The sequence below is a fragment of the Terrapene carolina genome, unplaced genomic scaffold (assembly GCF_002925995.2).
Source record: "Terrapene carolina triunguis isolate 2854851 unplaced genomic scaffold, T_m_triunguis-2.0 Scaffold85, whole genome shotgun sequence".
NCBI classification, from domain to species: domain Eukaryota; kingdom Metazoa; phylum Chordata; order Testudines; family Emydidae; genus Terrapene; species Terrapene triunguis.
The window spans coordinates 559,317-582,738 of NW_020664436.1; the positions used below are offsets into that span (position 1 = coordinate 559,317).

The following is a 23,422-nucleotide window of genomic DNA, read 5'->3' on the forward strand; positions in this document are numbered from 1 at the left end:
CACAGCCATTACTTTATCATCAAATGCATAGTTAATATGGATACATCAAAGATTTTTAAAATATCAACATTAGCCTTATTATGCAGTCACCACTGGTGGCACACCTGGCTGCTTCCTTCCCTTTAGCTGTGTTTTCCTTTGAAGAAGGCTGTATTTTGCCATTATTATTCCTGTGAATTATTATTTACTTAAGTGTTGCCATGGAAATGCCTCCACTTGAATTAATCTCTACCTCTACCCTCCTGTTATGTCTATGTGTGCGCTTTAAACTTTCTCTCACTGCAGATTGAATAAAATGGGATATTTTGATCTTGGGAACCAGGTCCAGTAGTAAGTCAATAAATCCTTGCAAAATGCTGAGCTTTTCCTGTGAGGTGCTGAGCACCCTCAAATCCCAGTGTTTAGATGGAAAAACTGTTGAGTCCATTGAAGGGATGGGAGGGGAGGGGTTAGAAGAGAAAGATCAAGGGCTCTGAGGAGGCTTCAGAGTTTTGATGCATCTTAGAAAGTCTTAGGCCTTATATACACCCAGAAGTTACACTATGCTAATTAAAATAAATTTTTAAAATGGCTTTAGTTTAAATCAGTGAAAGTCTTGTTTGGGAAGGATGCATGGTTCCTGTGAGGCTTGGAAAGACTGCGGAAATTCCTGCAGGCCTCTTCCCCAGCACCTGAGACCTGCTTCTTAGGAAGTCTGAAGTGCTTCGAGACTCACAGTTTAGGAACTGCACAGCTGAAGATACAGATGTGCTGCTAAAGGAGACTGCAGCGTATAGTATTTTAATGGTGACTGAGGAAGGTTTTAGGATAACATGTATTTAACTAACCAGAAGAAGTAAACAAGTTACTGATGCTGAAATCTAGCCTGTCTGCATCCTTTGCCTGATGGTATGTCAAAGTCAACACTTTGAGCTGGAGGTGTAATTTCCAGCTCAAGAAGATAAATCTGTGCTAGTTCTAATCCAGCGAGTGAGCTAAAAATAGAGTCTAACTGCAGCAGCACCAGCGGCAGGAGGGGCTAGCTGCCCAAGTACATACTAGCGTCTGAGACAGGATTGTACTCAGGGTAGCTAGCCCTCCCATCGCTTGTGCTGCCATGGCTACACTTCTGGCTTTTTAGTGTGCTAGCTTGATCAGAGGTAGCACAAGTATGTCTCCTTGAGTTGGGAATCACACCTCCCACCCTGAAGTGTAAACATACTTTCAGTCTCTGTAACTGGTTTCTCTCTCTGAGGATGAGAGAGTCTGTATTGAACACCTGAAAACGTGACACTCTATAGTGTCATGCAGGAGGTGCAGCATCCTTAAACATCCAACTGAAGCTTAACTCTTTAATAGCGCACACCAGGCCAGTATACCTCTTCTGCAGGAGATATGAGGTAGCATGCTGTGTGTGGAAACCTGCATGGAAAGTTCTACTGATAACTAAACGATACCTACCTAAAACTGCTCAGAGGCATGAATTCTCACCAGGGACATCATGTTTACTCAAAAATTGCTTAGTCAAGAAACTCAAAGTTAGGCTTATGGTATTTCAAAGAAGCATTAGGAAAGTGTCCAAGAAATTAGATCACCTCTGTCTTTGGATCCAGGTATCCACTAAATGCCTGATCTGTCTCAAACTGCCTAGGAGAAAATATATACTTTGGCACAGGACCATAACTGTGACATTTCAGTGGTTTGGTTGGGCCAGGAAGAGTGGTTTTTACAGAGAAGACATTGAATTGGGACTCAGGAGATTTAGTTTACATTCCCAGACCGTGTGACCCTGGGCAAAACATTTAATCTCCTGGGTAAAATGGGAATAAAGCACTTCCTTTCTCCTGTCCTTTGTTTGTCTTATCTTTTTAGATTCTAAGGAATCATCCAGTTGAGGCCTTCACAGCTAAGGTCCTATATATTCCATGTGGACATTAAAAATCCTGGAACTCTATTCATAAGAGTAGGAGTTTGGCTTTATGTCCTTGTCCAAAGTTTGCCCTCCCCACTCATGCTGCAAAGAGCTGTGGCAGAGGAATGTCAGGCACATCAAGGTGAAACAGTATAAGAAGTAGCTAGAGTGGTATTGGGACTAGAGGGACTGAAATGCATTTCCAGAGCCTGTGATACTTTTGTTGGGTGTGAGAAAAGGAAATAAAGGTCCTAGTGAAGGACATGCTACCAAGCTAGCTATGATAAAAACAAAAGAAACAGGTTGTGGCAAAAACCTCCTGTTGTATGGGGAAAATATCTGAATTGCCTTCTCTCCATTGTCCAAATATCAACCACCCTCTTCAATTTCCCTTGCAAGGAGGGAAACCCTGCTAACTTTCACACGTGCTGTCCCACTATTTAAAGGGAGACTGTCAGGGTAAAAATAATTATATAATTTCCTATGTTACAAATTTCACCTTTTCATAGGAAGAGAAATAATGTTTGAAATCCAATCTACTTTTCAGTGCTTATGCTTTTTGTTTGCCTTTTGCATTTCATTTGACTGTGACAGTGGCCCAGATCTACAAAGGGACAGATCATAGTAACACCTAACTTTTAGGCACCTAGAAAATCACAGGAACAATACTGCAATCCACAAAGCCTGAGTTTGGCACCTACGCTCCCTATTCAATGAATGGGGAGAAACAGGCACCTTAGAATGTGATCCACAAAACCAGCATGCTAGGTAGGCAAGGAGCAGCCTAAGCTAGCCAATGGGAGATGCCAACGATGGGTGTGTTCTAAGTCCCGCTCCTCTCGGAGATAGACTCCTAAGTGTGGGCTGCAGAGAGGCGCCTATCTCTGCTTGCAATCCACAAACTGGGGAAGATAGGAGTTCAGCTGCCTAACTTACATGTAGGGCCCAATCCGGTCGGTGCACTCAGCAACTATCTAGTTCCACACAAAACAGCTAGGAGGGGGACAACCAACATCCCTTATAACTGTTTGTCCAGTAGTTAAGGGTACTCACCTGGGATGTGGGAGATTCCTCAGTTCACGTCCCCCATCTGCCTGAGGAAGAGAAGGGATTTGAACAGGCATCTGCCACCTCGCAGGTGAGTGCCTTAATCATGGGGCTATTGGGTATTCTGATGTGCGGCTTCTTCAGTCTTTCTAGTTTAAGTTCTTCCACTCTATTCATTAGGTCAGAGAGAGTGAGAATCACTCTGTAGCCCAGTGGTTAGTGCACTCACTTGAGAGGTGGCAGATCCCTGTTCAAATCCCTTCACCTCCTCAGGCAGAGGGGGGACTTGAACTGAGGCTCTCCCACATCCCAGGTGAGTATACCCTAACCAATGAGACAAGACTAGTCAGTTTAAGGTTTGTTTTTTTGTGAGTTTCAAGTCATTTTCACATTCTGGCTCTTATGCATTAGCACAGTCTAAAATATTTGGGTTGCAAGCAGTGCTGTGAAATGTTTGTTTATTTACACTATTTCCATTGGCAATAGGAAAAATAAAAAAAATAGGAACATATCTTGGTTAGGGCTTTTTATTTTCTTTGAATCCTTTCATCAGGTTTGTTATTTAGGGTTACAAAACCTATATTTGGGGTCAGTTTTAAGTGGCTGTGACTCTTTGGAAAGGAGGGGTTCATCTCTGATTCCCCAGCAGCAAAGCTGCAGAGTTATCAGTAGTAATAGTAGCACTCTCCTTGTTACAGATAGAAGCACCCTACATCCCAAATCAATCTATTACCTTTCATTAAACTAGGTTATTTACCACTCCAGTGCCACCAGCCCAAATGGATTTAATTAAACCACACTGAAGCATATCATCTAACTGGTGCTTTGTCTTCCCTTCCTAGAGAAGATCAGTGCCACAGCCTCTCCCCTAACCCCACCTTTTGTTCAGAAGGCTAAGAAGTGATTGGGGATGGGGGAAGGGGTAGTAACTGTTTTGCATTAAAGGCCTAATGTAGCATGAAACTATCAGGGGCTGAGACATATCACCATTCTTATTACCCTTAAGGCAAATAAAACGTGATTTTTTTCCACTGGATAGAGTTAAAGGTAATTTTTCAAAATTAGGCATGGGTTCAAGCCACAGAATTGTCATCTAGATTTAACCATCTAATATTTGGTGTCGGGACCCAGGCTTTCAGTTCAGTTTATTACAAAGAGATAAAAGCCATTAGCAAGGTTGGTATGTTTAACATTGGGTGTTGGATTGGGCTATCTCTGTCAGAAATCAATCTGTGAGCAACAGCTTTGGAAGGGTTGTCTTTCCAGCCAGGGGCAACAGAAGGTCCCTAAAAGTGGGGGGGCCACTGGCGCCCAAACCGTGGCCCCACCCCCTGTGCTGCCCCTTCTTCCCAAGGCCCCATGCCACATAGCCCCTTCTCCCCAAGGCCCTGCCCTGATGCTGCCTCTTTCCCCCAAGACCCCATCCTCTGCTCGCTCCTTTCTGCCCCCTCCCTTACTGCTGGTGATCGGGCCATAGCCCCCTACCCTGCCCCCGCACACACACACACACACACGTTCCAGTGCCCCTGTTTCCAGCAGGTGAGCAGAGAAATTGTGGAATTTTGGAGAGCCAATGACAGTGTTGCCAACTCTTGTGATTTTATCACCAGTTTCACAATATTTGGTGTTTTATTTACAACCTCAGCTTCTGGAGACAAGTGATCAAATGAGAATCTCCACCTTCTTTCTTTCTTTTCTTTTTTTAAGTTTCTAGACCTCAGAGTTACTGAGAGAAGCTGGAAAATATAACTAGAGTGAATCTTGGAGGCTCAGAAGCCAGATGGCAAATAAAAAAACCCAGAATGTAGGGGGTTCAATCTCATGATTTTTAAATCAATCCCATGATTTTGGGGGGGTCTGACTAATGATTTTGAATGTTTAGGGTTGGCAATACTAGGATTATCTCAAAGCTCGTGTTAGCTCACCCGGGTATTCTTTTATGTTTCACACTGATTCTTGCTGTCCAGATTTTCCTGAGTCTAGTAGGTATTCCCTCAGTTTAATTCAGCCTCTTCAAGAGGGTTTAGAAAATGATCAATGGGAGAAAAAAAGCCCTAACAACACAAAGAAAGCCCATAATTTCTTTTTCGTGGCAAGTGCATGTCACTTTGACTGGGTTGTTCAGCTTCTCATGCCAATCACAGGCCTTGTCAACACTAAACGGTTAGGTTGACCAAGCTACATCACTCAGGTGTCAAAAATCTTTCCCCCCCCTCCCCGAGCATCATAGTTAAGCTGACCTAACAGTGTAGACAGCACTAGGTAGACAGAAGACTACTCTCAGGGAAGTGGATTACCTAAACCAGTGATGGGCAACCTGTGGCCCACGGGCCTCAAACGGCCCATCAGGGTAATCTGCTTGCAGGTCATGAGACATTTTGCTGACGTTGACTGTCTGCAGGCATGGCCCCCTGCCACTCCTAGTGGCCACAGTTCTCCCTGCAGCCCACCGCTTCCCGCAGCTCCCATTGGCCGGGAACGGTGAACCACGGCCACGGGAAGCTGCGGGGGGCCCATGCCTGCAGACGGTCAACATCAGCAAAACGTCTCGTGGCCCTCAAGCAGATTACCATGATGGGCCATAGGTTGCCCACCACTGACCTAAACTGATGGGACAGCCCCTCTTGGCAGCATAGGTTGTGTGTACACTGATGTGCTACAGCAGTGCAATTGCAGCGCTGCAGCATTTCAAGAGTAGACAAGCCCACATCCATTGTTCCATACAGCCTCTTAGGTGCCTAACACATTCAGCCTCAAATGTAGATGGTGAGGAAGAGAGCTCTACAGTAAAAGAACCATTCATGCAGGTAGGTGTTCAGCATATCCTGCTGGCATGTCAGTTCATTCAATGAGGTCACAATCTAGATATATGGCTCTCCTTAAAAATGTCCCAGTTTCTGAGATCTGCAGGGCTGCTTACATGGTCTTCAGCACATACCTTCTCCAGACACTATGACTTAGTCGATGCCTCTAGATCTGATGCAGCAGTTGGCAATGTAGTTCTCTCCTCCGTAATGGACTCAACTCCGAAGCGGTCCCTTCCTTATGGGAGTCACCTGAAGTGGAGCATCCACATGGACGTTACTCGAAAAAGAAAGAGAGGTTACTCACCCTGTGCAGTAACTGTAGTTCTTTGAGGCGTGTGTCCGTAGGGGTGCTCCACTACTCACTCTCCTTCCCCTCTGCTTCGAAGTTTCCGTCTGAGACTCAGTGGTGGAGAAACAACTGAGGGCAGTTTGCGCACACACCCTGATATAACCTCGGTGAGGGGCATGAGGATATCAACGGCGCATGTGCAGGCCAAACAGACGCTGCTAATGAAAATCTCCAATCAGAGGCACTTGGGGGTGCACATGTACCTGAAGTAACCAAAGTGGAGCACCCATAGAGGGACACATCTCCAAGAACTGCAGTTACTTCACAGGGTGTGAAACGTCTCTTTTTTCCCCAATGTATAACAGTATATTCTGTGGCAGGAAGGACAGTCTCTAATGCCCACCTACTGCAGTTCTGTTTTGTAATGTTCTTCACTCATCCTAATGCCCTACTTTTGAAACACAGTTGGTGATAGGTGCATTAGCAGTGCCTGTGATAGAATTGGTGCATGTATGTTTATTCCCTACAGTACCCTCCCCTTTAATAACAACTTTGAATCCCAGCTGCCCTTTTATTGTTGGCTCATAGGTAACTTTCTGAATGAAAGTTCTTTTTAACTTTGCTTGACTGAGATGCCTCTATTTCTCCAAATAATTTCATTCCAACCAAGGGTATCTCTTCTCTCATTTTCCAAGTATTTCTCTCTGTGGTAAGTGCTACCAGTGTGACATTTGTGCTATGGAAGCTATTAAGGCAACTGGGGTCGGTGCTCAGAAAGTTGGCTATTCCATTGGTACTTCAGTCCTGTGCAGGACAAATAATAATTATTCTAGTTAGAGACAGACCTTGGCCTTCAGAGAAATACCATTCTTAAGTAAGAAACATTACCTGTACGTACTGGCTCTCTGTGTCTCTGTCTCTGAATGTGTGTTTGTACGTGTAGTGACTCTCATGTGTTCCTTTTCTCGGTCATCCTTGACTGGAATGGATTTTTGATTGTAGTGATTATGAACCATTCCACGCTATAGCATGAAGAGAGCTGCATGAGACTGGCTGTTCGTTACCTGCACTGTGTCTGTGAGCTGACATTAAAAGCACTGTTGGGATTCTGAGTTGTTATTAAAAGGAGGGAGTTGTGGGGACTTAATATAAATACAGGCTTTCTGAGCTCTCCACTCCAGGCAAAATGTTCTCTGCTTCTCCCCAGACAGGAGCAGAACTACTATACACAAAAAATAACAAAGCTATGGAATACGATCTCAATTTAGGTGATGGAAGCAAAGAGAATTAGGGCTATTCTATACAGGGAAATTTACCAGCATGGCTATACCAGTATAATTATACGTGCTGGTAAATTTCCCTGTATAAATAAGGTCTAAATGAATTTAAGAGAATCCTTAAACTACTCCATCAGGGTTGGAGAAAGTAAGAAGGTAGGGTTAAGATCAAATACTGATGGATCTGAAGTGAAACCCCGGATTTAAAGATCCTGAGTTTGGGAGGAATTGGGATCCAGATCTAACCTCAGAGATCGGTGCCTGTTGCTATAATAGACTCAGCCAAACTCCCAGATCCAAACTCTCCTACTGTTTGGGGAAATTATCATCTGAATCCATACTTTCCGGCTCAGGCCAAAGAAACCAACCAAAGAAAATGAATTCAGCTTGGCCTTAGATCGCCTTTCTCATCTCTAACTCTCAAGTATTTGAGCTGTCACCATCGTCTCCTGTGGTTGTGGTTTAAGTTTAAATAAAGTGTTATCCCTACAGTTAGCTCAGCTGATGTTGCTCAAAAGGGAGATTTGAATTAGTCTTCCTGTCCACCTAGTGAAACATTTCCCGTCTGCTTCAGAAAGAAAGCAAATCCCATGGAATATCATCAGATATTCCCGTAGATCAGCCAAGATTAATTTATTTTTAGCCAACACTCCACCACCTGCCATGCATCAGAGGAACCATTTTAAACATGGCCTTAGAGTTGAACAGGACAAAAGTAGTGACAACAAGGACATCAGCACTTGAATGAAACCAAGAAGTTCCTCTTATCCTCAAGCTAAGATTTTCCAGGACTCGAGCCATTAAAACCACTATCGACCATCATGTTGTTCCTGTAATGGAACTCAGCGTGCAAACATAAAACTGTCTGACTAGCATTTGCAATTCATGTACAGATGCTGCCGAGGCAGGTTTAATAAGCAGCAAACTCATGGCACAATTGTCAGCATTGATTTTTGTTGTTAGTTTTTTTTTTTTCCCAAATATCATCTGCAGTCTCTGTTCAAAACATCTCTGTTTGTAAGGCACAATGTGAACATTAAATCACTTAAGTCCATGTTAATCCACAACCTTTGAGCATGCTTGTGGTCTGCCAACAGTCACTGCCTTTAGGTCTTAATCCCAATGCCTATTAAAGTCAATGTGAGTTTTACCGTTGAGTTCAATGGGCATTGGATTAGACTCTGAGTGATTAGATTAGTGACAATGTTCCTGTGCTACATTTTTTGAACAGAAAGAGGAGAGAAAAGTCATCCATATTTTTTCTCACTAATATGACATCTCCATCTTCAGTTTTGATTAAATTTCGCTTAATTAGCCCATTAAGCCAAACCACTGAAGCTAATGATTGAAATGTTGGTTGACTAATGAACTTGTTTCAGTGGAATTTGAGAGACATCATATTTCTAAATGAATAGTGACATTAAATCAGAGAGAAAAAAGATGAACTATTTGTTGCAGACATGCTGGTCTCAGGGGACAAAGTTTTCACTGAAGCTCCATTTGTTTTAGAAAAGAAATAAATGAGATTAACATAATCCCACAGTAATCATGGTGGATCTGAAGGTGTTTGACATTTGCATGTTTTTTTTCCATTTGGGACCCTATAACAGGGTACACTTACACTCCTTGCATCTAGATCTGGGGGATCATCTCTTGCTTGGTCTAGCACCCCTTCCACAGGACTCACCACCTTTTCTAGAAGTTGCTGTTGCCCTTTGGGCTTTATCTCTTATAACATCCTGCAGACTCTTTTGCTATTCTGCCTGCAAACAAGGGCTGGCTCTCTATGTGGTGGGATTGTTGGAAACTTTTCAGTCTTCTGCAGCTCTTCTTGCAGTTTCCCAGCCACTGCAGAGGCTTCTCCTGGTCCAGGCTGCAAAACCCTCAAGCCCCAGCTATAGATCCTGGACAAGCTCCTAAATGTGAACGTGTGGGGTCCCATTCTTGTCTCTTTTCAAGCTACAAACTGCTTGGAGATCACCTTCTGGTCAAACACCGCATAGTTTATTGCACTGTGTTTGCCCAGCAACCTGTACAAACTCAAGCAGCTGTGCGTTGACAATATCCTACAATCCTTAGCTCACCTTCATCCATCCCTCCCCCCCCCCCCCATCTGTCCTGTCCTGCTCTGCTCTGCCCTGCCTTTCAAAAGCCTGCCAATCTCTGTCTTCCCCACAAGCACTTCCCGTCCTGTGTCTTTTTTATCTTGTGGGTAATGGGCTAATTAGCCTTTGGGCTCTCCTCAGCCCCTCCCAATCCAGCAATTAGGCACAGCTCTTCCCAATCAGGGCTACTCCGAAGCAACTGCTTGTTGTTGCAGTGACCAGAGTACTGTATCAATAAGACAAATTCCAGTCTTATTCATATCTCCTTATGTAGTTAAGAAAATAAGAGTTCTGGGCCTAGAACAGGGGAATAAAAGTTCAGTGTTTCTGTCACTGACAAATAGAGACAAGACTATCAATTTATTGGCCATACAGGAAGTCTGAACACAATGGGACAAATTCTGCCATCTGTTATGTCTGTGCAGCCCAAGTTGTAGCAATGATGCTTAGTGTTAACTTCAGTGAATGTAACAAAAGACAGAAATTGACCTATTCCATTTACTGGACTTCTTATGTGGCCAGCTTAGATGATAGTTCTCTCCCCATAATCAGAACAATTCTGTGCTGGCAGGAGAGACTGATGAGACATGACTATAACAGGCAGTGAAGAGCAGACTTCAAAGAATGAAGAGCTTAGATTCAGCCCAGCCAATCACCCAAAACTCCAGAATCAGTAAGGGTCAGAATTCAAAAGTGCCTAAAGAAGGAGATAGGCTCCCAGTGGGATTTTCAGTTTCCCTCTTTAGGCATCTAAATACCTTTGAAATCTGGCCCTAAGGGCCTATCTGAATATTTTTGAGTCTGCAAAAGTTGCCTTGAAAACTGGCTTGAAGAGCCTTTCTTTTACCTCTGTGAAATGAATTGGTGGGTCTCAATTCCGCTTCTAATGGACAGATGTCCACATCTCAAAAGTCACCTCTCTAACTGGCATTCATTTGGCAGCCTCAGAAGAAAAGTGCTTGGGTGAGGGTCATGTTAGAGATAGGGCACTCTATTTGTTTTGGTTTTGAGACCAAGAGAAAGAAGCCTAGGGAGGAATGCCTCTGTTACATCCTGATGGAGACCACTCTTAGATGGGCATCGGACCCCACTTGGTCATCCAAGGGAAGTTCTTCCTCCCAAAGTGCTTGCCCAGCTACAGTAGAGTCCCTTCACCGGGACAGTCTTTTTCAAGGCCCAAGACTTGAGAGCAGTCCCAGCTTCAGAAACACAAGGATACATCGGCATCGGCTTTTTTGAAGTCCAGAGAGCAGAACTCCTCTGCAGAATGTCATGCCAGTACCCACAGTGTGTCTTTTGTCTTGCCACTTCGTGGTACCAGTGCATACAGAGAGATCTGAACCCTTAACTGCAGTGCCCTCCTGTCAAGACCTCTTTGGCTGCAATGGAGCAATCATTCCTGATCACTGTGGGCCAGTCTGTATGACTACGCCAGAGGCTTATGCCATGGCCAGGGATTTGTTATGCCTGTCAGTACCAGCATCCCCATTCCTTCAGAGTGAAGTCCCTCTTCCAGCACCAGCACAGCTGCCAAGGCCATTGGCACCTGAATGCTTTGTTGTGGGGCCGCCAGCTTCAGGCTTGGTACCGGCTCCTTTCACCTCTTGTGGTCCGGTACCAGCTCCTACACAGCACATGTTACCGGCAGCCAGGAAGCCAGATCCAGGTCTCGGTCACCAAGGACCCCGCTTAGTACTGTGCCACCGTGGCTCTCGGAATACTTAGAGTGTCCATTGGACCCCAAGGTAGGCTTTCAGGTATCTCAACGCTGAGAGTCCAGAGCTTCCTCCTGATCCCATTCTCATATTCCCTGGTGTGGGTTTCAGAAGATTTCAGCCAGGGGTTGTGATGCAGGGGCCAGACATGCCTGGGGCCTGATACCACACCAGCCCCCTCAATAGCCCTATTATATGCCCTAGGGGACACCTCCAGCATCCAGATCTACATCACCCATACAGACAATACTGAGGGGTGACAGTCTCTACTGAACAGCCTTTGGACTCTCAAGCTCAGGACTTACTTCAACCTACTTTGGAGCTGCAGCCTGCTGTGGTAGCACAGGAACAGCCTGAGGAGCTCTTCCTTTTCCCTTCCCTTCAGATATCCTCCTCATTGCCTGATGAGGCTCTGGTACCAGATGACTTCAAGATATATCAGGGGCTCCTCAGGAGAATGGCAGCTTATCTGGGCATTCAAGTGGAGCTAGTGAAGGCGAATACCAACAAACTGATCAACATTTTCCATCCCACTTCAGAAGGAAAGATAGTCCTTACCTATCAATGAGGCTATTGTGCAGCCAGCCAAAATACTCTGGCAAACCCCATCCTCCTTTCCCCATGTGGCCAAACATATTAAACACAAATACCAACTTCCATCTCAGGGATTTGGATAGTTTTATTGCATCTAGTGTTCTGTGTTTTCAGTTTTTATTTGTAAAAAAAAAAAATAATAATCCAGGAATTTTTCAGTGTTCATTTTCCAAACATTAAAACCAGGATGAAATCGGGTTAAAAAATAAAAATAAAAACATTGGGGAAAATCAGGGGAAAAAGAAAACCAAAACAACTTTTATAATATTCACATTTTACTATAATATAATTGAAACCTTTTTTTATGTACAAAAGTATTTTTTTGTCTCTCAGAGGTAGTAGTTTTTCCAGAAATCCACATAAATTTCTTCACAGTATCCTCACTCATGTTGAGGTTCATGCTGGGTTCAGACTGCGAGACACAGTCATCTCCCATTGCTTGCTGAGCATTGTGTTGAAGGTTTTGAACGCTTTTTGGTTTTCTCGCGTTCTGGGGTCAGAAAGAGTGCCAGAAACAGCTGGGGTTTCTCACCATATGTTTCTCTTGCAGATTTTGTGCTCAATTCAGCTGAGATTCTGGTTGTCAGGATCCGGTAAACATCTGTATTGGAAATGTGTTGGCAGTGGTCAGAGAAAACTACAATGTTTTCTGTGCATCACACAGTTATTCCAAATTTTCAACAATGAACATTAGCTTGGTGCGCAGAAGCTGGCAGTCATTTTGGTTATTTGCCAGTCTCTTCAGAGTTTCTGCTTTAGAACCAACAAACTCAGGATGATTTATGAGATGCATTAGCATAGTCCACACGTGTTATTTACATGACAGGCAGCGAAGTACAAGCTCATGCACCGATGTGGCACAGCAGGGGTAGGTAATTGGCAGTCGGCTCTGCGCTTGTCTCACACTGTTTAAAACAAAGCCTTCAACTTGTCTGAGTGCTTGAAAATGGCTCTGAATCCAGTGAGTCAAGATTTCACATTTTTCATTTCTTCTGTAGCAGTAGCTGCTGTCTGCGCAACGTTAATCAGATGAGCAGGACAGGTAATATGTGGCAGCTCCAGTTTCTGATTGAGTTTAATCTCCCTTGCAAATTTAGCCGTGTAGGAAGCAGAATCTGTGTTAGTTGTGGCCACATTTTCCCAAGTTAGCTGGTACATCTCAAACATATCAGTTATTGCATTAACGAAACAGGTATCTCCAGAGGAGATGAATGTCACATTAGCACAAAGCAATGCGGGTTTATTCTCTTTGAAAGCAAAAACAAAAGGCCAAGAATCGGCGGTCCAAAGCATCAAGAGAATCATTAAAAATCTGACTAGACACCATATTTCCATCAATTTGTTCCATCCGTTTAGACACTAAAGCATCATTTTCTTTCAGATACTTACGAGTGAGGTTGTCTGCATTAGCAAGGGTTTTTGTTGCTGGACAGTATTGTTGCACAAAGTCACCAGTAGGCCCCTCTGCTATTAACAGTGGTTGTCCAGTGAAACAAAGAGTACGCACAAATTCATTGACACAGTTGTACTGTGTCCTCTCTTTCCTTAAAGCCCTGGTGAAACCTCCTGATATTGACTGTTTATCCCGAAGCTCACTTGCTTCTTTAAGCTTCTTGTGTCACTTGTGTTCAACATGCTCCTTTAGTCTGTCAATGCGAGCACTGACCTCAATGCTGCTGTACTTGCAGCACAAGGCATCCTCTTCACTCCCGGCTTTACTTTTCTTGAAAATTTCTAAGCACTGATTTTCCTGTTCGTATTCAGGCACAGATTTGCGGTTTTGCCCCAGGTTTACCTTTTCTATCTGTAACCCCCAAGGAGCTTAGCTAGGTTCCTGGGACTCTGTGTACTGGCAGTTCAGGGAGAGGCACATTGTCCCAGATAGGAAGGGGAAGCCAAGGGCAGATTCCGAGTCCGCTAAGCAACCAAGAGGGAGAGAGGAGAGGCACCATATAGAACAAGAGGGGCCCCTATTGATTGGGGAAGGATTGTAGGCATGCCTGCTTGGGGGAGGGGGCAGAGTCAAATGATTGACAAGGGAAAGCCTGGGAAGAAGAGCTAATCTGACCAATAGGGAGTGAGATACCCTCCCCTGGGAATCCTGGAGGCGGGAGAAGCCATTTTGGGAGTAGTCTGGAGCCAGCCACAGAGAGGGCAGAACTAGCTGTGTGGGGATGCAGAAGAACCCAGGCCTAGTCCATCCAAACCCATAAGGAGACTGGCACTAAAGGAGGTAACTAGGTGGATAGGGGGTGTTACACATATTTCTCTGGGGAGGATTGATTGTTTCAATTCAGTGCCGCACTAAATGGACTCAAGTGAAATAGGCAGGCAGCCCCTCTTTGTGAGCCAATCATAGCATGATATTTATGTTGTTTGATTTTCTGACCTCCACCATGTGGGTGCTCTGTGTTTTACACTGTGTAACTGCTTCAATCCTAGTGCTGCAGGACACAACAGTCGCATAAAGGACTAGTGTTTAACAATAAAAAGTACCCAACAAAATACCAAGTGGATTGATAAACGGGTGTAAATCAGTAAAAACTGAACTCCTTTTAATAAAGAAATTGGTAATTCATCAGTGGAAACCGGTAACAACTGAAAATGCGGAACACTATTTACATCCCACCCCTGACTCTTTAGTAGTGGCTGTGGTGAATGAGAAGAGCCAGCAGGGCTGGGCTAAGGCTACCTCAGAGACAAAGGTGCCTAAAAGCTTGACTGTTCTGGTAGACAGACTTTTATTCTTCAGCAAATTTACAACTTCACATTGCAATTACCGTCAGTTGTCAAGGTAGGACTTCTGTAGCTAAGTGGCAATATCTCAGTTTGTGAGCAAGTTATCAGAAGGTTCCAGAGAACAATTTTAGTCACTCATCTCAGAGAGCTGCCTCATTTCTCAATCAGCTTTGCAGGCTTCTTTGGATGCAGCAGATTCTGCAGCCAAGACAACAGTGATGGTGGTGACTATGCTTCATTCAACCTGATTGTAGTCCTCAGGGATTCTTGCGGATGTGCACCAGGCAGCTAAGGACTTCCCCTTTGAGAGATGTGCAGCGTTCTTATCTAAAACAGAGAATGATTTGTACATGCTAAAGGACTCAAGCGGTTTTGAAATTCTTGGGCCTCTACACTCTGGCAACAAAGAGGACAAAACATTATTCTAATACCAGCCTAGGCAGCAATATTACCCTTACTGTCAGGTTGACCAATCTAAGAGAAGGCAAAGGTCCAAGAGGAGGAGACCGATGCCTTCTACCTCCTCAGTTTCTTCGTCTCGGCAACCTGAGGCCTCAAAGCAGTTGATTTGACTCTCGTGTCAAGGACATGCTACTTGACCTGGATCTCACTAGCCCTCCTCCACCTTTCTTGGACAGGTTATGCTATTTCCTACATGCGTGGCCTTGGAGCACTAATTCTCCACTTCAGTTTATTTCATTGCTTGTGTCTTATAAAACCAGAATCCCAAAGCACTGGAGAATAGACTGTATGCAAAAGTGATGCATTAGCCAGGATAATGGCCTACTGAGTCTTTTCTGTCTCTCACTTCTGTGGTTTCACTGGATTTTCAAGCAATAAACTTCGATGGCCTGGATAAACCCTGTGCTAGGGCAATAATAATTTATATTCATATAGCACCTTCCATCCAAGGATCAGAACACACTTTGACAAACATTAATTTAGGTATCCTCATAATCTCCCCTCTTCCGGGTATTATCCTTATTTAATATGGAAAAAACTGAGGCACAAGGAGATAAAGGACTTGTCTATGTGATGCAGCAAAGTGCTCTAGAGAGGTGTGATTTACAAAATGCTCTAGCCTGTTGTGCTTTAGTTGTCCCTATGTAGGCCCTGCTGGTGCACTCATTAATGCAGACTAGGTACCTAGAGCACAACACATTAAAGTGCTTTCCAAATCACACCCCTTTAGAACACTTTACATGCCATTTAAACCAGCTTTAAGTGATTTTCCCAAGGACACATAGTGAGTCAGTGATGCAGCCTGTAATATAACCCAAGTCTCCAGCCACTCAGTCCTGTGCCTTAAATGCTAAACGTGTTGTGCCAAGTATTGAGTGAGGGGAAGGTGAGCCATTTGGGATGCCTAATGTCACTGTGTCCATTCGTACACCAGTACCTAGAATACTTTGATTATTTTATTCAAAGCATATTGGGGTTTCAGCTTTGGATGGGTGGGTAGAGAGAGGCCTGTGTGTGCGTGCAACACTGTGGACTGCAAAAGCAAAAAATGTTGTGCAAGGCTTTCCCCAGATTTACGCCCATGCCCGTATTAATTAGGACTCAGGTGATTGACTAGAAACTCCAGAGCTTCTGGCAGTACGAGGTTGTTGCAGCACATAGCTGGGGAGGGAAAGGACTATGCTTCTGTGATTTTTCTCAGGAGTTATTTAGATCGAGCTGTTGCTTCCTAGGTGATAAAGGTAGTTCAGTTCAGAAAACATGTTTATGTTTTGACATCTCATTGAGTTTCCTCTGATTGTTAGCAATGTTTCTCCTTCAGAATATATGCAATTCCCAGTGTCAATCAGCCTCTTTTAAACAGCTGCTGCTTCTGTCTTTCAGAACATTTTAAAAATCATTCTATTTTTGATACATTCTCTAGCTCATATCGCCCCTTTCATGCTGAGGGGAGAAACTTCAGTATCACAACATTGCAGTTTTCTATTTGCAGAAATAAAGAGTAAAGGAATAAATAAACTCTTCTCTGATCAGGGCATTTGCATGGAGATAAGGGGGCAGATTTTTCTACTCTGTTTCACTCCCTTTATGCCACTCAGGTGGTGCAAAGAGACCACCAGCAACTTTGCTGCTTGTGGATTCCTGGTTGTGCCAGATCCTTTGCCTCTGTCCCCGTGGTCCCTAGCACAGGAAGGATGACATTGGTGGGGACTGGAAGTAGGTGGAGTGGGCTTCACCCCAGCTATCCCCAGCTTGACAAATAGTCTCTTTGGATATGCCTGCACTGCAATTAAAAAACCACAGCTGGCCATGTCAGATGACTCATGCTCGCAGAGCTTGGGCTAAGGGGCTGTTTAATTGCAGTGTCGAGGTTTGGGCTCAGGCTGGAGCCTGGGCTCTAGGACCCTGCAAGGAGGGAGGGTCCCAGAGCTCGGGCTGCAGGCCAAGCCTGGACATCTACACTGCAATTAAACAGCCCTTGGTCTGAGCCCCATGAGCCAGAGTCAGTTGGCTCTGGCCAGCGGCAGATGCCTAATTGCAGCGTACATATACCCTGGGAGACCATAGACAAGATAGACCAGGGTAGACTGTTCTACCCTGGGCTGGGGATAAGGCAGAGAATCAGGACGCGGCAGAGAATTTGGCTCAAGATCTCTCCTGTTTTTAAGATTTCATATTCTCTTGCTCCTCGGTCCTCACCTGAAGGTATCATTTTTTGTGGCCTTGATACAACCTTTGAGACCAACATCTTGTCCCAGCGTCACAGTTGGTTACTGTTAGAAATTATTCTTGTGTCCTAAGGAAAGGATTATGACTCCAGGCAGCAAATAAGCAGCAGGAACAGATGAAATTGCACAGCTTAGACTCTAAGAGTCAGTTTAAGCCCATGAGTACCCTATATCATTACACTGACTATATATTGTAGAACTGGAAATATTTATTGTAAATTAATATTTTTGCTATATCAATTGGCTTGAAAAATAATTGAAAATGAATTTGCCATGATATTTCTTCCTAGCTCCCCTCTGAAGGCGAGCTGGGAGCATGAAAGTGATTTAATGCAAATGTATGCTCAGTCTCTTTTGCACTAAAGTAAACAGTTCTACAGTTCCCATAGTCTGCAAGTGGCAAATTCTTCTGTCATTTGTCTTGCAAGATCTGAGTTAGAGATTCTGAATTTCCTTTTGTGATGAATCAGTGGTAAATGTATACTCCAGTGTAGAGGGCAGCAGATTGATAGTAAAATTTTCAGCAGCACCTTAGTGACTTAGGCTTCTAAAGGGTAGATCCACAAAGGGATTTAGGTGCTTAACTGCTTCTTTAGGTACCTAAATCCAAAATTTAGATCCTCAAAACCTCTACTCAGTTGCCACCTAACTTTATAGGTGTCTAAATTCCCTAGGCATCTAAGTTTCTGCAGGTAAAGTCTCCTTGGTGCTTAAAATTCTGCTGCTAGGTATGCGCAAAACTGCCCAAGTCTTGACACCCATCGCCTAACTCATGTCTAAGCCCCGGAATGTTCCTCAAAGTAGACATCCTCCTGCCTATCGTACATGTAGGGCCCAATCCAGAAGGCTTTCTCAGAAGTCCCCTACTGGATGAGGCCTCCCACAAAACACAGTTAGAGGGGGCGGTGGTGGGGGTTCTCCCTTTTTACCCAATAGCCCTGTGGCTAGAGCACTCACCCAGGTTTAGAAACGATGATTTTTTTTTTCAGTGAATAGTTAAGTTGCTGAAAAACGCATTTCTCAGGGAACCAAAACTGTTTGTGAATTTGGGTCAGATACAACAAATATTGATTGGGCCAGAGAGAGAATGGAAGTCATTGTATATAAGCCCAGCGGTTAGGGTGGGAGACCTGGGTTTAAATCCCTACCACACACCTGGCAGAGGAGGGGTTTGAACCTCATCCTCCTTGGTTTCTTTGAAAGAAAGGCCTGACCTGGCTTAGGCACCTATCTCAAGGAAAGGGTTCACAGCTGTGAATCCCGAATGGAGGGATGAGCTTCCCTCCGGCCTGAAGTTAGACATCTAACTGCCTTTGAAGGGTTGGAGTTATACCACACTCCTCTCCTCAGCATTACCTATTGACTAGCGTGGACAGGTCCCCGCTCGGCATGCTGGCTTTTGTGAATCCCCTTCTTGGGCACCTAACTCTCCACATGTATTGAATAGGGAGCCTGGGCACCTAACTCAGGGCTGTGAATCCCACTAGGCGGCAGGGCCCCTAAACATTAGGCAGTTCAATGCTGAGCCTAAGTCATCATGGTGAATCCAGCCCAAAGTGCCTAAGTCACTTTTGAAAAGGGAACCTATGCTCTGAAGTCACACTGCTTTTGAAAATTTTACACTAAGAATCAAGAGAACTGGTTTCTATTCATGGTTCTGCCCCGGACTTGCTGTCTGAGCTTGGACAAGACACTTATTCTCCTTGTGCCTCAGTTTTGCCTTCTGTAACAAAAGTATAAGCATTCTCCCCTTTGTATCTATCTAGGTATTTCTACAGTCCCCATCAGCATAGTACTCAATTGACCTTTGCGAGGCAGGGTTCAGTATTCTTTCTCCATTACTATAAGATTGCATGATCGTATGTCAAAGGAGAAGTTTTCTCTTTTCTAAAACTTATCCTTTTATTTTTGGTAACTCTGGAGTCGCATCTCCTTAACGTAACTAGATCCCTTTTCTTTTTCCCCATCTGTATAGGTTTTGGTTTCAGATCATCACTTCATGGGAAGAAGAATCCGATGCCATTATTGCTTTTGACAATGTGTCTCTTAGCCTGGACTGTTATCTAACAAGTAAGTGTGCCTCTCATTATCCATTTATTTGTGATTGTGTGAAGGGGTACAGTTGTATTCTAAATCTTTCCAGAAATATCAGGGTAAATCCCTGAAATTGTACCTGTGTGCAGATGAAGGAGACTCTTTCACTACATGCTTTATCAGTTTGCTTGAGCTTTGACTTTGCATTTGAATGGATAATGGAGACATATGGTGCAGGAGTGTCCACTGCAAATCCAGATGGTGGCATCACCTGTCTACACAATATGGCTCAAAAGTCAATTTGTGGTTGCAAAACATTCGTCCTTAGTTGGTTTGTTATCTGTGACAAATAAATGAATAGAAATTGGATGCTGCCTGGGAAAAGAGGTAAACCTAGGTATTCTGTGATTGACACTAATTTCGTAAGACCATCAAGTGAAGTGTTCTTGTTGGAATGGGGCAGTTTCATTTGACTCAGACAAAGGGCTTGTCTACACTTACCGGAGGGTCCGGCGGCAGGCAATCGGTTTTCTGGGATCGACTTATCGCGTCTAGTGAAGACGCGATAAAATCGATCCCTGATCGCTCTGCCGTCGACTCCGGAAATCCACCGCGGCAAGAGGCAGCAGCGGAGTCGGCGGCAGTGCAGCAGCGGTCGACTTTCCCCCGTCCTCACCGCCAGGTAAGCCGACCTAAAATACGCAACTTCAGCTACGGTATTCACGTAGCTGAAGTTGCGTATCTTAGGTCGGACCCCCGCTGTAGTGTAGACCTAGCCAAAGATAGGTCTGAATCAAAACCCAGGATCTAAACTGTCCTCCAAACTTCAAAGAAAGTTTGGATCTAGACCCAAACTTCATGGCTGGCCCAATATCTATAGCTTGCCCAGTCAAAACACCAGGTTACAGAATCTCCCCATGCTCTGGGGAAGTTCAGATTTGGATTCAGAATTTATGGCTGGCCCATCTCTAGCCTCATATGTGGCTAATTATTTAATATGTAAGTGTGTTAAATTATCCCAGTATCTTCCTGCAACCTAGAACAGGAACTGATGTGAAGATGAGATCACCAGACTTTAAATAGCAAATAAATATTGTTAACCTATCTATCTACCATTTTAGTACCTAAATCTTGGTGAGGCCCACTCTGTTAGACTGTGTCCCTTTCAGTTCTCTATTTCAGCTTATTAGCTTCATTTGCTTTGCATTTTTGTTCAGCATGCTTTCCTCCCCCCTCCTTTTCCCCTTTGTTTGTTTCAACTCCCACAGCAGCAATAAATTGCCCTTCTGCCCTCCTTTTAATATTGTTTTGCCCTGTGGCTGGCAGACTCTTGACCCAGGCAGAGTGGCCATCAGCTGTAACTTACCTCCATTTCCTGAGACACACACTGTCTGAGTGCAGTCATAAACCAGACTGTGGCTTTTTTTGTGTTCTAGTCAATGGAGAGAAGACATCTCGAGATGCAGCTCCGGATTCGAGCAATCTATTCATCAAAGGAGACAGCCAGAAAAGGATCAGATTGGAACAAAAGATTCTGGAGAGCCTCCAACTCAGCACTGTTCCCATCTCTGGTCCTGCAGGTAGGGAATTTCTCTGGCTGAGAATCATTCCAGGGCATTCAGCTTTCACAGTAGTTCAGATTTCAGTTAAACACAATGGAATCCGGTATAGTTTATTATCAAAGAAAACATATAAAGCCTTTCATAAGCCCCTGGCAAATCAAACAGATCAGAGGAAATCAAGCATCATTAGGTTGTTAGTTACAACTAATTTGGTCTGTGAGCTGCAAAAGAAAGGAACATGGGTGTGTGTGGGGGGGGGTGGGGGTTCTTCTCAAATTAGAGTAATGGTCACTTTGAGACTGTATATTTGTTTGGCCTCTTGATTGTTTGGGGGGAAAAGCCATACTCAAAGCAAAATATACAGCGAAGTCCACATCACTAGTCCAATCCATCCTGATCTAGTCACACATCTCCGTAGCTAATATATCTTTGCATCAGCTAGTGCCACTTCCCCACTTTTTGGCACTAGATTAAAATAATAGTGAGAGATTTTTAAAGACATCATCTCAGGCTAGTTTTAAGATGCAGGAGTTAACATAAGAACATGAGAATGGCCGTACTGGGTCAGACCAAAGGTCCATCTAGCCCAGTATCCTGTCTACCGACAGTGGCCAATGCCAGGTGCCCGAGAGGGAGTGAACCCAACAGGTAATGATCAAGTGATCTCTCTCCTGCCATCCATTACCACCCTCTGACAGACAGAGGCTAGGGACACCATTCTTTACCCATCCTGGCTATTAGCCATTAACGGACTTAACCTCCATGAATGTATCCAGTTCTCTTTTAAACCCTGTTATAGTCCTAGCCTTCACAACCTCCTCAGGCAAGGAGTTCCACAAGTTGACTGTGCGCTGTGTGAAAAAGAACTTCCTTTTATTTGTTTTAAACCTGCTGCCCATTAATTTCAATTGGTGGCCCCTAGTTCTTGTATTATGGGAACAAATAAATAACTTTTCCTTATTCACTTTCTCCACACCACTCATGATTTTATATACCTCTGTCATAACCCCCCTTAGTCTCCTCTTTTCCAAGCTGAAAAGTCCTAGCCTCTTTAAACTCTCCTCATATGAGACCCATTCCAAACCCCTAATCATTTTAGTTGCCCTTCTCTGAACCTTTTCTAATGCCTGTATATCTTTTTTGAGATGAGGAGACCACATCTGTACGCAGTATTCAAGATGTGGGCGTACCATGGATTTATATAAGGGCAATAAGATACTCTCCGTCTTATTTTCTATCCCCTTTTTAATGATTCCTAACATCCTGTTTGCTTTTTTGACCACCACTGCACACTGCGTGGACGTCTTCAGAGAACTATCCACGATGACTCCAAGATCTCTTTCCTGATTCGTTGTAGCTAAATTAGCCCCCATCATATTGTATGTATAGTTGGGGTTATTTCTTCCAATGTGCATTACTTTACATTTATCCACATTAAATTTCATTTGCCATTTTGTTGCCCAATCACTTAGTTTTGTGAGATCTTTTTGAAGTTCTTCACAGTCTGCTTTAGTCTTAACTATCTTGAGCAGTTTAGTATCATCTGCAAACTTTGCCACCTCACTTTTTACCCCTTTCTCCAGATCATTTATGAATAAGTTGAATAGGATTGGTCCTAGGACTGACCCTTGGGGGGACACCACTTTTTACCCCTCTCCTTTCTGAGAATTTACCATTTATTCCTACCCTTTGTTTCCTATCTTTTAACCGGTTCTCAGTCCATGAAAGGACCTTCCCTCTTATCCCATGACAACTTAATTTACGTAAGAGCCTTTGGTGAGGGACCTTGTCAAAGGCTTTCTGGAAATCTAAGTACACTATGTCCACTGGATCCCCCTTGTCCACATGTTTGTTGACCCCTTCAAAGAACTCTAATAGATTAGTAAGACATGATTTCCCTTTATAGAAACCATGTTGACTTTTGCCCAATAATTTATGTTCTTCTATGTGTCTGACCATTTTATTCTTTACTATTGTTTCAACTAATTTGCCCGGTACTGACGTTAGACTTACCGGTCTGTAATTGCCGGGATCACCTCTAGAGCCCTTTTTAAATCTTGGCGTTACATTAGCTATCTTCCAGTCATTGGGTACAGAAGCCGATTTAAAGGACAGGTTACAAACCATAGTTAATAGTTCCGCAACTTCACATTTGAGTTCTTTCAGAATGTGAATGCCATCTGGTCCCGGTGACTTGTTACTGTTAAGTTTATCAATTAATTCCAAAATCTCCTCTAGTGACACCTCAATCTGTGACAATTCTTCTGATTTGTCACCTACAAAAGCCGGCTCAGGTTTGGGAATCTCCCTAACATCCTCAGCCGTGAAGACTGAAGCAAAGAATCCATTTAGTTTCTCCGCAATGACTTTATCATCTTTAAGCGCTCCTTTTGTATCTCGATCGTCCAGGAGCCCCACTGGTTGTTTAGCAGGCTTCCTGCTTCTGATGTACTTAAAAAACATTTTGTTATTACCTTTTGAGTTTTTGGCTAGCCGTTCTTCAAACTCCTCTTATTTTCTTATTACATTTTTACACTTAATTAGGCAGTGTTTATGTTCCTTTCTATTTACCTTACTAGGATTTGACTTCCACTTTTTAAAAGATGCCTTTTTATCTCTCACTGCTTCTTTTACATGGTTGTTAAGCCACGGTGGCTCTTTTCTAGTTCTTT

General features: G+C 43.8%; 1 protein-coding gene across 1 annotated transcript in view; it reads left to right on the top strand.

The window, feature by feature from the left end:
• Positions 1-23,422, top strand: part of ALK (ALK receptor tyrosine kinase) — a 561,137-nt gene that overhangs the window by 447,861 nt on the left and 89,854 nt on the right. The window contains exons 10-11 of the mRNA XM_026649582.2: positions 19,130-19,224; positions 20,625-20,768. Of these exons, the coding sequence (XP_026505367.1) occupies positions 19,130-19,224; positions 20,625-20,768 (239 nt within the window). The remainder of the gene's footprint in view (positions 1-19,129; positions 19,225-20,624; positions 20,769-23,422) is intronic.